The sequence below is a fragment of the Erpetoichthys calabaricus genome, chromosome 2 (assembly GCF_900747795.2).
Source record: "Erpetoichthys calabaricus chromosome 2, fErpCal1.3, whole genome shotgun sequence".
NCBI classification, from domain to species: domain Eukaryota; kingdom Metazoa; phylum Chordata; class Cladistia; order Polypteriformes; family Polypteridae; genus Erpetoichthys; species Erpetoichthys calabaricus.
This window is the reverse complement of record NC_041395.2, coordinates 294,963,622-294,976,060: the sequence shown is the minus strand read 5'-3', so window position 1 is coordinate 294,976,060 and position 12,439 is coordinate 294,963,622. Positions and strand designations below refer to the sequence as shown.

Here is a 12,439-nt window from a genome sequence, read left to right as displayed (position 1 = left end):
CCTGTGGGCTGTGTGTGGATCCCAATGCCCCAGTCAAGTGACAGGGACACTGTACTGTAAAAATGGTTCTCTCCTTTGGATGAGACATACAGTTAGGTCCATAAATATTTGGACAGAGACAACTTTTTTCTAATTTTGGTTCTGTACATTACCACAATTAATTTTAAATGAAACAACTCAGATGCAGTGGGGTGAACAAAACGATTGCATAAAAATGTGAGGCATCTAAAGCATTTTTTGAACACAATCCCTTCATTTCAGGGGCTCAAAAGTAATTGGACAAATTAAATAACTGGAAATAAAATGTTCATTTCTAATACTTGGTTGAAAACCCTTTGCCGGCAATGACAGCCTGAAGTCTTGAACTCATGGACATCACCAGATGCTGGGTTTCCTCCTTTTTAATGCTCTGCCAGGCCTTTACTGCAACGGCTTTCAGTTGCTGTTTGTTTGTGGGCCTTTCTGTCTGAAGTTTAGTCTTCAACAAGTGAAATGCATGCTCAATTGGGTTAAGATCAGGTGACTGACTTGGCCATTCAAGAATTTTCCACTTCTTTGCTTTAATAAACTCCTGGGTTGCTTTGGCTGTATGTTTTGGGTCATTGTCCATCTGTATCATGAAATGCCACCCAATCAATTTGACTGTATTTACCTGGATTTGAGCAGACAGTATGTCTCTGAACACCTCAGAATTCATTCGGCTGCTTCTGTCCTGTGTCACATCATCAATAAACACTAGTGTCCCAGTGCCAATGGCAGCCAAGCACGCCCAAGCCATCACACTGCCTCCACCGTGTTTTACAGATGATGTGGTATGCTTTGGATAATGAGCTGTTCCACGCCTTCTCCATACTTTTTTCTTGCCATCATTCTGCTAGAGGTTGATCTTGGTTTCATCTGTCCAAAGAATGTTTTTCCAGAACTGTGCTGGCTTTTTTAGATGTTCTTTAGCAAAGTCCAATCTAGCCTTTCTATTCTTGAGGCTTATGAGTGGCTTGCACCTTGCAGTGCACCCTCTGTATTTACTTTCATGCAGTCTTCTCTTTATGGTAGACTTGGATATCGATACGCCTACCCCCTGGAAAGTGTTGTTCACTTGGTTGGCTGTTGTGAAGGGGTTTCTCTTCACCATGGAAATGATTCTGCGATCATCCACCACTGTTGTCTTCCATGGATGTCCAGGTCTTTTTTGCGTTGCTGAGTTCACCAGTGCTTGCTTTCTTTCTCAGGATGTACCAAACTGTAGATTTTGCCACTCATAATATTGTAGCAATTTCTCGAATGGGTTTTTTCTGTTTTTGCAGCTTAAGGATGGCTTCTTTCACCTGCATGGAGAGCTCCTTTGACCGCATGTTGTCTGTTCACAGCAAAATCTTCCACATGCAAGCACCACACCTCAAATCAACTCCAGGCCTTTTATCTGCTTAATTGATAATGACATAACGACGGACTTGCCCACACCTGCCCATGAAATAGCCTTTGAGTCAATTGTCCAATTACTTTTGAGCCCCTGAAATGAAGGGATTGTGTTAAAAAATGCTTTAGTTGCCTCACATTTTTATGCAATCATTTTGTTCACCCCACTGAATTAAAGCTGAAAGTCTGCACTTCAATTGCATCTGAGTTGTTTCATTTAAAATTCATTGTGGTAATGTACAGAACCAAAATTAGAAAAAAGTTGTCTCTGTCCAAACATACTGTAAAACCGAGGCCCTGACTCTCTCTGTCTGCCTGTCCAGGTTAAATTGCTCACTGTGGCCCCCTAATCATCCCCTGTCCCTATTGGCTAACAATCTCTCTCAACCCTTTACCTCCTAATAGCTAATATGTCCTAATAGCTAATATGTGGTAAGCATATTGGTGCAAAATGGCTGCCATTGCATCATCCAGATGGATGCTGCACATTGGTGGTGGTTAATGTAAAGCCCGACCCACCCATTCCCCCACCCACCACGTTATGCATGTTGAATAGGGAGAAAAGTACATCCTGGATCCAAAACAATATCGCAAATTAGTTGGAAAACAAAGTGATAAAGCACAGGGAAGCAGCCTTACTGAACTGTATTTAATGTCTTTGTATAGGTTGATGGCTGCTATTGTTGAACTAATTGCATCCATTTTCTTGTATTTTGATGAGCAAAAATAGTATCATTTTGGTAGGGCAGAGAACACTTAATACCTTTTATTTCATTTAAATTAATGGAAATTATGTATTTGTGTTATGAAAATTCACCTTATTAAGGGGATTTACCTTTGCAAAGTGGGGGACACCTGTATTTTTAGTCACCTGGCTATTGAAGAGTCAACATATTTTTTTTATTTAAAGATTATTTAAGACTGGCCACAGATTAAGCCGTTCATTCAGGGAACCGACAATCAAATCCGAAGTACTGTACTGCTAAGGCACAGATTTGTTATGTAAATTAATTCAAACACCATTAATATTTCTGAACTACAGTATGTTTGCCTTGCTGACAAGTTAAATCTTACGATTAGCTCTTCTAAGTTTTCTGAATGAATGAAGTAGCACTTGCATATCAAATTGAGAAACTAGCAACTGAAGCCTGCAAATTGGCATTGTTAGCTGTACAGTGCCCTACCCGCCAAAAGTGAACATGGGAAAAAATAAAGATAATCATGTAAGCAAGACTGGTTTGATATAGTGCTTTTTATTGTAAGCAGTGTCATTAAGTGCACCGCAAGGATAGTGTGATATATGTTGAAAGTTGAATCTTCATAAGGGAAAATACAGTAGTGTTAGTAGAATAAGTGTATGTGTGGGTTTTTTAAGACTGCATTTACCTTTTATAGCTATCAATTAATGAATGTCATTTTGTTTTCATAACCAAAGTTAGGCAGAACATTTGCACAGTGTTTAGTTCTACTGCCTCTATGACCCACTGTCCTGAATTCAAGTCTGGCTAGTCAGAATAAGTATGTAGTCAGCAGATGTTCTCACATTCTCAATATGGCTTTTTAAGCCAACTACTTATATTTTCCTTCCACATCCAGTTGGTGAGTGAGTTGGTGTCACTGCACTCTGAAATTAAACAAATTTGAAAATATTGTTTTGTTTTAACCATACTGTTTTAAGATTAGAAAAAAAATACACTGTGTGAGAGTTTGTTTTTTGTCTTTTTTTATGAACAGCATTCATAGCACTGCATAGATAGACTCGGAGCATGGTGGCCATGAAGTAATTATATAATATTATTTAATATTTATAGAATTTATAAATATATATTTATATAATATTTATTTCATAGTTGCTTATTTGTTTTATTAAAGTTACAAAATATAGATTGTGACAGGCTCTTTGCCATTAAGTAATGTATTTATTTGACACTTGCTTATTTGTTTTATTAAAGGTACAGAATATAGATTATGACGGGCTCTTTGGTAACATTCAGATGGTGATTGATCTCTCAAAGCGCCTGTTCAAAGATCTGCAAGAAACTGATCTTATAGGTGGGGTTTTTATATATTTATATATTTTTTTTATTTAATGAGAATTTTTTTCCCAGGATGATATATTCAAGTCATATCTTGTCTTATCATATCATAAAAACACACCCATGTTGATTTGCCCAGCAGTGTAATAAAAATTAATGTTTCATGTAAGGATTTGCCAAATAATTTTTTCCTGTTCTTTCAGGCTCAATCAAAGCTGTTTATTGTATGAATCAGACTTCATCAGTGTAGGATTAGTATTTTGGTTACCCATATTGCATCTTCAAAACACACAAGAAGACTAAAAAAATTATGTTGAAATAATCTTTCACTTACGGGTAGCAATAAAGGTAAATTAACAGGAATAGGCTAAAGTACCAGTAGAATGTTCTGTTTTTACCAGCCCACACTTGAGACAAAGCCTTTTAAGTCAGAATTGTAGCTGTGTTTCTGGTTATATTTCAACCAAGGTTATGATTCTTTTTTTTTTTTCCTTTTTGGTCAGGAAATGTTTTTGTAAAGTACAAGACTGACCTGGAAGATGTATATAAAATCTATTGTCAGAATCACGATGATGCAATTGCCCTGCTTGAGTGCTATGAGAAAGACGAGATTATCCAGAAGCATGTGCAGGAGTGCCTGGAGACATTAAGGTAATAATGGAGGTGCTCGGGATATTTACATAAAGAAACTTTCCAGCACTCCTGGGGCCTCATGTATAAACGGTGCATACGCACAGAAATGTTGCGTACGGTTTCCACGCTCAAATCGCGATGTATAAAACCTAAACTTGGCGTAAAGCCACGCACATTTCCACGGTACCTCATACCTTGGCGTACGCAATTTCTCCGCTCGGTTTTGCAGACTGGCGGCACCCAGCGTCAAAGCAGTGCTACTGTTCCTGTGTGGTCACCCTTTCTTTCTTAGACCCACGTTCCTGACGCAGCTTTATAAATACACTGAAATTAACTGCATATTGTTTATTAGTGTAATGCATCTGATTGTAATTAACCTGTAGCAATATAACGGTCCAGGGAATAGCCATAGTATTCCAAATACCATAACTGCTTTAGCGTTGTTACGCTCACTGCATCTTCTTCTTCTTTCAGCTGCTCCCGTTAAGGGTTGCCACAACAGATCATCTTTTTCCATATTACTTTCACTGCACCACTCGGAGTATTTACCTGTATATCACTGTATCTGAGTGGGGAATCACAGCAGCAGCTAATCAGAAAGAGAATTATCGGTATACAGTTTCAAGTACACACTACCTCAACCACAGCAAAAAGCGTCAAAGCCTTTCCTGTACGGACCTCGCGTTTCAGAAAATGTTTCATCCCAAGAACTATAAACGCACTCAATCAGTCCATCAAGTGCTCCATGTAGAACTGTTTGTACTTATAAGTACAATGACATCACTGTAAACTTGCACTACAGTTATAATATTGCACAACCTGCGCCACTTTATAAAGCATGTATGATGACAATATCATTTTTAAGATGAAATGCAGCAAAATATGTTGCTTATAGTATACAGATAAAACTTTAACTTCATTTAAATAATCTGTATTGTTAATAATTAAACATGTGAGGACACAGTGCCACAGCGCTAGCTAGTTCACGGATAGCTCCTGCCTTGCGCTGTATTATTGCTGGTGCTGACGCGACACTGGAAGGATAGACAGATAGAATAATTAAATATGTACTACGAAGATATTTCAATATTCCTTAAAAGTTTTGAAGAATCGGCGTTCTAAGCTTACAGATGGCTTCACGTCTATTATAGAGCTGATTGTGTGGCGATTGGGTATTTGGAGAAAGAAAAGTAAGGACAGGAATTGGCGGTTAGTACGTTTGAAAGAGACAGTACTTCTGTAATAAATTATTTCATCGAAGGTCGCACATGGCGCAGCAGGCCTCTTGCGTGAGATATGAACAATCACTGCGCCACCGTGTTCCCATGTTTAATAACATGCTTTCATTCCTATCATCATGAAAAAGATATCACGTATACATCTCAGTATTTTAATTATTCAGAGAGCTGTAATATCACGAATGTAATGGATTCTGTGTCCTGTCGGAGAAAGAGAAAGAACGGAAGCACGTTCACACACACAGAGCACATAGAAGATCAAATACAGAACAAAGCATTTAACGTGCTACTTGAGAAATTAGTAAAATAAACGATTTTAAGATGAAGTTTATGATGTTCTACTTTAATGGCAAAATAAACTACGTGATTAAAGTGGAAATTTCGAGATTAAAGTTGACATTTCGTGCTTTTTTCCCACTGTGTGCCTATTTTTTTTTGTCTGTACCCTAATAAGCTTTCATATGACACTCAGACGGTGGGCTACGACTTGCCTTTTCACGGCGACTTTGATATGTGATTTCTTTTTTATTTCGCACACTGTGCGACTTTGTGAACTTGAGCTTTCGAGTTTCTCCGACACTCTTTCACTCGATCAACTTTCTTTTGTTGATTATACCACTGTTACTTTTCGCACTGATCGGGATTTCTGTAGTGGAAGAACGTGAAAGTTTGCGTGCACACAGATTCCTGCATCTGGATTTTTCTGTGCGTACGCACAATCCCGCTTTTGTGCTTACGCCATGTTATAGGGTGAGTTCTACGCACGGCATTATACATGAGGCCCCTGGTTCTTTGATAATGTATGCAATTCGGTTCCTTTGTTAAGCCACCATGATTTAATGTCTAGTGTGAGATCCATCCATCCATTTTCTAACTGAAGAGCCTAATGTATTTTAACAACTGGGAGCCTGTTTAAAAGATATTATGCTCCATATACAAATTAGTACAGCAGTTTCAGTGTCTAGTACTGTTTTGTTAAGAAAAATATTCAGCATTTTAAATCTATGTGTTTGTTGAAAACATCAAATCTAGCCTACATATGGCACATACAAGTAAGAATTTCACTATAATCTGTGCATGTGACAATAATGACTCCATAAACCTATAAAGTAAACATTTTAGATTCACTAAAACTGTCTAATCTATACTCTGATATCTATTATTTAATTTTTTTTATGACCAAAAACCGATTTTTTTCAAATTCTAAATTCTGGAAATGACATTGCAAATCCAAATGACAGTTTTAGTCATCTCTACAAAACTAATTTTTGTCAATTCTTATTATTCATGCGAACGTACTAAATAAGTAAAAGTCTTCTGCCTAAAAGATGTCAGTCATTATCCAACCCGCTATATCCTAACACAGGGTCATGGGTGTCTGCTGGAGCCAATCCCAGCCAACACAGGGCACAAGGCAGGAACAAATCCCTGGGCAGGGCGCCAGCCCACCGCAGGGCACACACACACCAAGCACACACTAGGGACAATTTAGGATCGCCAATGCACCTAACCTGCTTGTCTTTGGACTGTGGGAGGAAACCCACACAGACACGTGGAGAACATGCAAACTCCATGCATTGAGGACTCGGGAAGTGAACCCAGATCTCCATATTGCGAGGCAGCAGCGCTACCACTGTGCCACCGTGCTGCCCCTCCTAAAAGATGTATTTAATAAAATAATATGTTACTGAATAAAGTCCATCCACGTGGACATATTTCTGGCACAACTCAAAGATGTGCCAGGTGGGCAATTTGATGAGTCTAAATTTACCTCATTTGGGTGTTAGCTTACCCTGTGATGAAGTAGCCCCCCAACCAAGGTTGGCTGTTTGTGTCAGAAATGACTGCAACCATCCACAACCCTGAATCAAATTAAGTGTTTTCAAAAGTGGGTGGTTGGATTCTTTACCTAAAAATGGTTTTAAAATTAAATTATACAATTTTGCGAAAAAGAAGCATTTTTCAATAAATATTTTTTATTAAAAAAGTTGGCAAATTTTTTAGTAAAAGTCATAATGATAATATTTATGGAATATACTTATTTTCTTTGCTTTTTCTGTTAATTTAAAAGGAAATATTGCCTGGAATAAAGCTGTTACAAAAAATAAATTTTCAATTCAAAATTATTAAAGACTCATGTCACTGAATGTTGATAATCACACTTGAAAATTCTCTAAACTGGCAGGGATTTTTCTTTCAAACCTCAGTTTGTACCTTCTTAGCGAGTGCTAAGTAAAATAAAACAATGAATAAAATTACTCCTGATTAATTCTTCATTTAGGCCTTAGTGTGAAATGTGAAACACAGGAAAGATCAGCCTGTTCAGTTTAAAAAAAAAAAAAATCCAGTTTTAATATCATTATGGTTTCTACCTACTGTTCCTAAAATCACAGGTCTACAAAATTAACTCATTCAACTCAAAATGTTTTATTTAATTGTGAATAGTTATTTGCATTCAAGAACACAAACCTCTATACTTTTGGCACAAATACATAAAACAGGGTCCTTCTTTTGATAGGGCTTCGACAAACTGCCCCATTAAACCAAGTTTAATGTGAAGTGGTGGCAGCAGTAATTTATCTGGATCCATCAAGCTAGGTCTGATGATGTTTTTTTTTTCAAGCTGGCCATTCCATTTGAAACCAATACAAATTCTTGGCTCTGCTGTCCCACTCGCTAAGAAACCTTGAGAATTTTGTATGCCCTGACTACTGACCCATAACTTTCAGGTCCCCACATATCGACCAAATGGTGCTCATTGTAGTTAATTTCCTCAAGAAGATTTTAAAAAGCTTTAAGCTTTGAAAAATATTAAATTCAAGCAAATTATAATTAAACGAAAATATTAATATTATATTGCACATACAGTAAAGAAAACTATAATTGACTATAGGGGTGCTCCAGTCAGCTTTTTTAAGGCAGATACTGAATACTTTCATGTTACTTGTTCAGCTGATACTGATTCAGATTTGTTTTTCTTTATCCCTTTAGAAAAACATTTTACACTAATCTCCTGCATAAACACACAAGTAAAAATTTTATGTCCTATATTAAAGTGTATTTTTTTATACTTAAACTATAGACCATAGGTGTTAACTGTTCATTTTATATTAACAACATGAAATTCAGTAGGCTTATTGTTCAGTGATCATTAAATGCTAAAATTAATAAAATGTCCTTAAAATACACACTTTTACTAATAAAATGTTAAAAAAGTGTATCCATAATATATATGGCATAAAAGTATAAAAATAATTACCTGCTGTCATATTGTTTAGTTTTTTGTGTAATGTACCTAACTGAAACAAAGATTAATTAAACAGTACAGTAGTTTCCACGATTTCTCTAATAAACAAAAAAATCCATAGTCAATTATTTGATATTGGCAATGAAATGCTGTTTAAATGTAAATATACATGCACTTGTTTGTTTTAATCATTTTTAATCATTAATTGCGCTACAGCTTTTTGCTGTTAAAATGTATATCTATAATAATAAAAGGCAAAGCCCTCACTGACTGACTGACTGACTCACTCACTGACTGACTGACTCATCACTAATTCTCCAACTTCCCGTGTAGGTGGAAGGCTGAAATTTGGCAGGCTCATTCCTTACAGCTTACTTACAAAAGTTAGGCAGGTTTCATTTCGAAATTCAAAGCGTAATGGTCATAACTGGAGCATATTTTTTGTCCATACACTGTAATGGAGGAGGCGGAGTCACGTATCGCGTCATCACGCCTCCTACGTAATCACGTGAACTAAAAACAAGGAAGAGATTTACAGCACGAGTCACACGCGGGAACGAAGGTAAATGACGTTAATTTTTGACTGTCTTTTAATACTGTGTAAGCATACATATTAACACATGTGCAATTAAACGTGTGCATTTACGGGGTGATTTCTCAGGCTTAAAAGCTCACCTTTTATCAAACGCGGGAACAAAGGTGACTGACGTTGTTCACTGTCTTTTAATACTGTGTAACCATACATATTAACACATGTGCAATTAAACGTGTGCATTTACGGGGTGATTTCTCAGGCTTAAAAGCTCGCCTTTTACTAAAAAGGTAAATGCAAAACTATTTTCAATCAGTTTATTGAAACGCTCCCGTTAAGGATTGCAATAACATATTCGCGACATAAAAGAACGAAGTAGGGGGAAATGGAGGAAGAGCCGCAAACGGCGAAGAGCAAAAAATAAATTAAACAATTGAGAACGGAGCGAGTTAAGCATACAAGCATGTTCATAAGAGAAACAAAGCACGGTGTAAAACGTAAGTTTAAATTAAGTTTATAGAAACGCTCCCGCTGCGGATTGCAATAACATATTCGCGAGATAAAAGTTTAATGAGAAGACACGAGGTATAAATGAACCACACGCCGTGGCGCAACGTTAGGGGCAACAGTTTCAACCATTCTATGATCTGCTTCTCGCAACTGAAATACGGCACATGGCGGATGTTAGCCGACTTGCTGACCGCAACGTTAGGGGCTTCAACTATGGCGCTGACGCCACATCTCAGTGCCAACACTTTGCAGACTCTACTTAAAAGACACGCCCTCCTCACTGGACAGTTAAAAAGACCAATCAAACTAACGATGACATCAAGTATTACCCAATCAAAAGTAGGAAAGGAGGCATCTTCATAAAATGCGTGTGGGATGATTTGCATGATACGCTGCTTTAAAAAAAAAATGATAAAAAAAATACGGGATAAATCCCGTCCAGTATTGATTCAAAACGGGACGCGCAATTTCATTCTCAAACGCGGCACGATTCCGTATTTTAAAGGACTGGTGGCAACCCTACAGTTCCAGGTAACCACCCATACAATCAGATTGTGATTCAGACTAGGAATGCAATGAATGTAATTACCCCGATCTACATACAAGGCGAAAGTCTGTATGTGTATATATATATATATATATATATATATATATATATATATATGTGTGTGTGTGTGTGTGTGTATATATGTGTATATATATATGTTGATATGTGGATGTGTATATGTATATATATATATATATATGTAGATATGTATATATATGTGTATATGTATATATATGTTTATATGTGTGTGTGTGTATTTTATATATATATAAAACACAGCAACACTCATAACAATGACAACACAATTACATTGACAATCATGTCACGTTATTTTTAAAATTTTTCCTTTTTTTTCATAACCTCTTTAACACACTACTTCTCCGCTGCGAAGCGCGGGTATTTTGCTAGTTTACTATATTTATACAGGTGTTTTTTTTTTTTGTTCAGTGTATTAACTAGACATTCGTAATTCTTGAGGTGTAATTATAAAAAATGGATTACCATTTTCATTATGTAGTATTTGTTTCTTACCAAAACTTATGCTGTATGACACATAGCAACAAGTAATAAATAGTCTAAAAAGTCTTTAAAAAAAAAAAAAAAGAGACCATTATTTACTAAGCATCAGTTTCAAATTCGTTTCAATCTTTTCTTTTTTCCAATTAAAAGTGAAGGCTGCTGCATTTTAAACAAGTTTGCTGTCCAAACACACACGGTGCCCATTTTTAATTTAAAGGACAAAATAAAGATCGGAATTCCTTAAAGTTGCATTTCTTGCTGTTTGTCTAGTTCCACAAGACAACTTCTCCAATTACATTTTTTTCAGTTGATTACTTTACTTTCTTTAACGTAAAGGCTAATATACCAATTACCAATCGTTCATTGATAAAACAAGCTTCCACTCGCTGCTCTTTGTTTACACTGCAGGAAGTTTGCTGCAATAGAAAAAAAAGATGGTTCACTGTAATATCATGCGTAAAGGAGCACTTACAACAAAATTACCGTAAGGCTTAGAAAACCAGGGGCTGAAAATATCTGGTTTTGTGATTGTCCTTTATACCAAGTCTTTTTTTAGTGAAGATCTACTGATTTTGATCGGTGGCCGATTGATCAGAGCATCCCTAATTGACAGCTGTGAAAATTTTTTGGGGAAAAATGGTTTTAATTTTTGAAGTGAGCACCCAAAAATGTACAAAAATCGTAATAATAATAAAAAAAATTCAGTGTATACCTCTGTGAAGTGGGAGAATGACAAAATACATTTCAGGAAGCAACCTTTATAAACCCATTTAAACCATGTTTTTTTTTGTTTTGTATTTTTTACAAAAATGGATGTAACATTTCTTTGCAGCTAGACTTTTAAATGAGCTACATTTGGATTTATGGCAAGCTCACACATAGGGGCTTCCTAAGTTCACTACAGATGTAGTTCATTATGAATGACTGGCATCTACATGGATGCCTCTGACATCAATGTAGACAGCGTTTCACTCTATGATCCTAGCCAGCTGGTCCTTCCCAAGTCTTTTCATTTCTAGATGCCAGCCAAATTGTGATCATGTTGCAGTTTTAATGCTCTGTGGCAGTGGCACAATTGGCAATAAATATTATGCATTTACAAATAAAACTTTCTCTTCCCAGATGGATAAACTTATAACACTATTTCTTCTGTCTGCTGAAGAAAAAGAGAAAAGTTACTGGTTATTATGACCAAGCAGATGATACTGAAATCCATGATTTTTATGGTTTAATGTCATGGCATTGGCTTGATTTCATTGCAGTTTAATAATGTCAGAAGGATGCCACCTCACAGATCAAGTGTCCTGGTTTTGAATCTGTCACTCAGTTGTTGTCTCCTCACTCTCCTATTGTTTGTTTGAGTTTTTCATGCTGTATTGCTATTTTTTTCAAAACCTTCTTAAAGTAGATTAAATTGTGCCTTAGACATGTACGTGGGTGGGTGTGTGGGGATGCTTGTCCTGAGCTGGTTCCTCTTTTTAACTCACTGTTGCTAGGAAAGGCTCTGGCATCACTTGCAACTCTAAATTAGTTTAATCAGTCATTATGAGTTTTATGGTTTTTTTCTAAATTGCTCCAGAGCCAAAATGTATATAGTGCTCCTTCATCGGAAAACCCAGCAACTTGTTCCTGAATTTCTTACTGTGAAGTTTCTTGCTTTCTAAAATTTATTTATTTCGTTAATGAAGAATATGCTGTTATATATTTTCTTTAAGATTCATTTGATTAGTTGCATTTATTTCTTTTGATACTGGGATTTTT

At 36.4% G+C, this 12,439-nt stretch overlaps 1 protein-coding gene across 7 annotated transcripts in view; it reads left to right on the top strand.

Moving 5' to 3' along the window:
* dnmbp (dynamin binding protein) overlaps positions 1-12,439 on the top strand; it is a 214,415-nt gene that overhangs the window by 170,147 nt on the left and 31,829 nt on the right. For all 7 annotated transcript variants that reach the window (XM_051923721.1, XM_051923720.1, XM_051923722.1 and 4 more), the window contains 2 exons: positions 3,369-3,468; positions 3,956-4,103. In XM_051923721.1, coding sequence (XP_051779681.1) covers positions 3,369-3,468; positions 3,956-4,103 — 248 coding nt within the window. The remainder of the gene's footprint in view (positions 1-3,368; positions 3,469-3,955; positions 4,104-12,439) is intronic.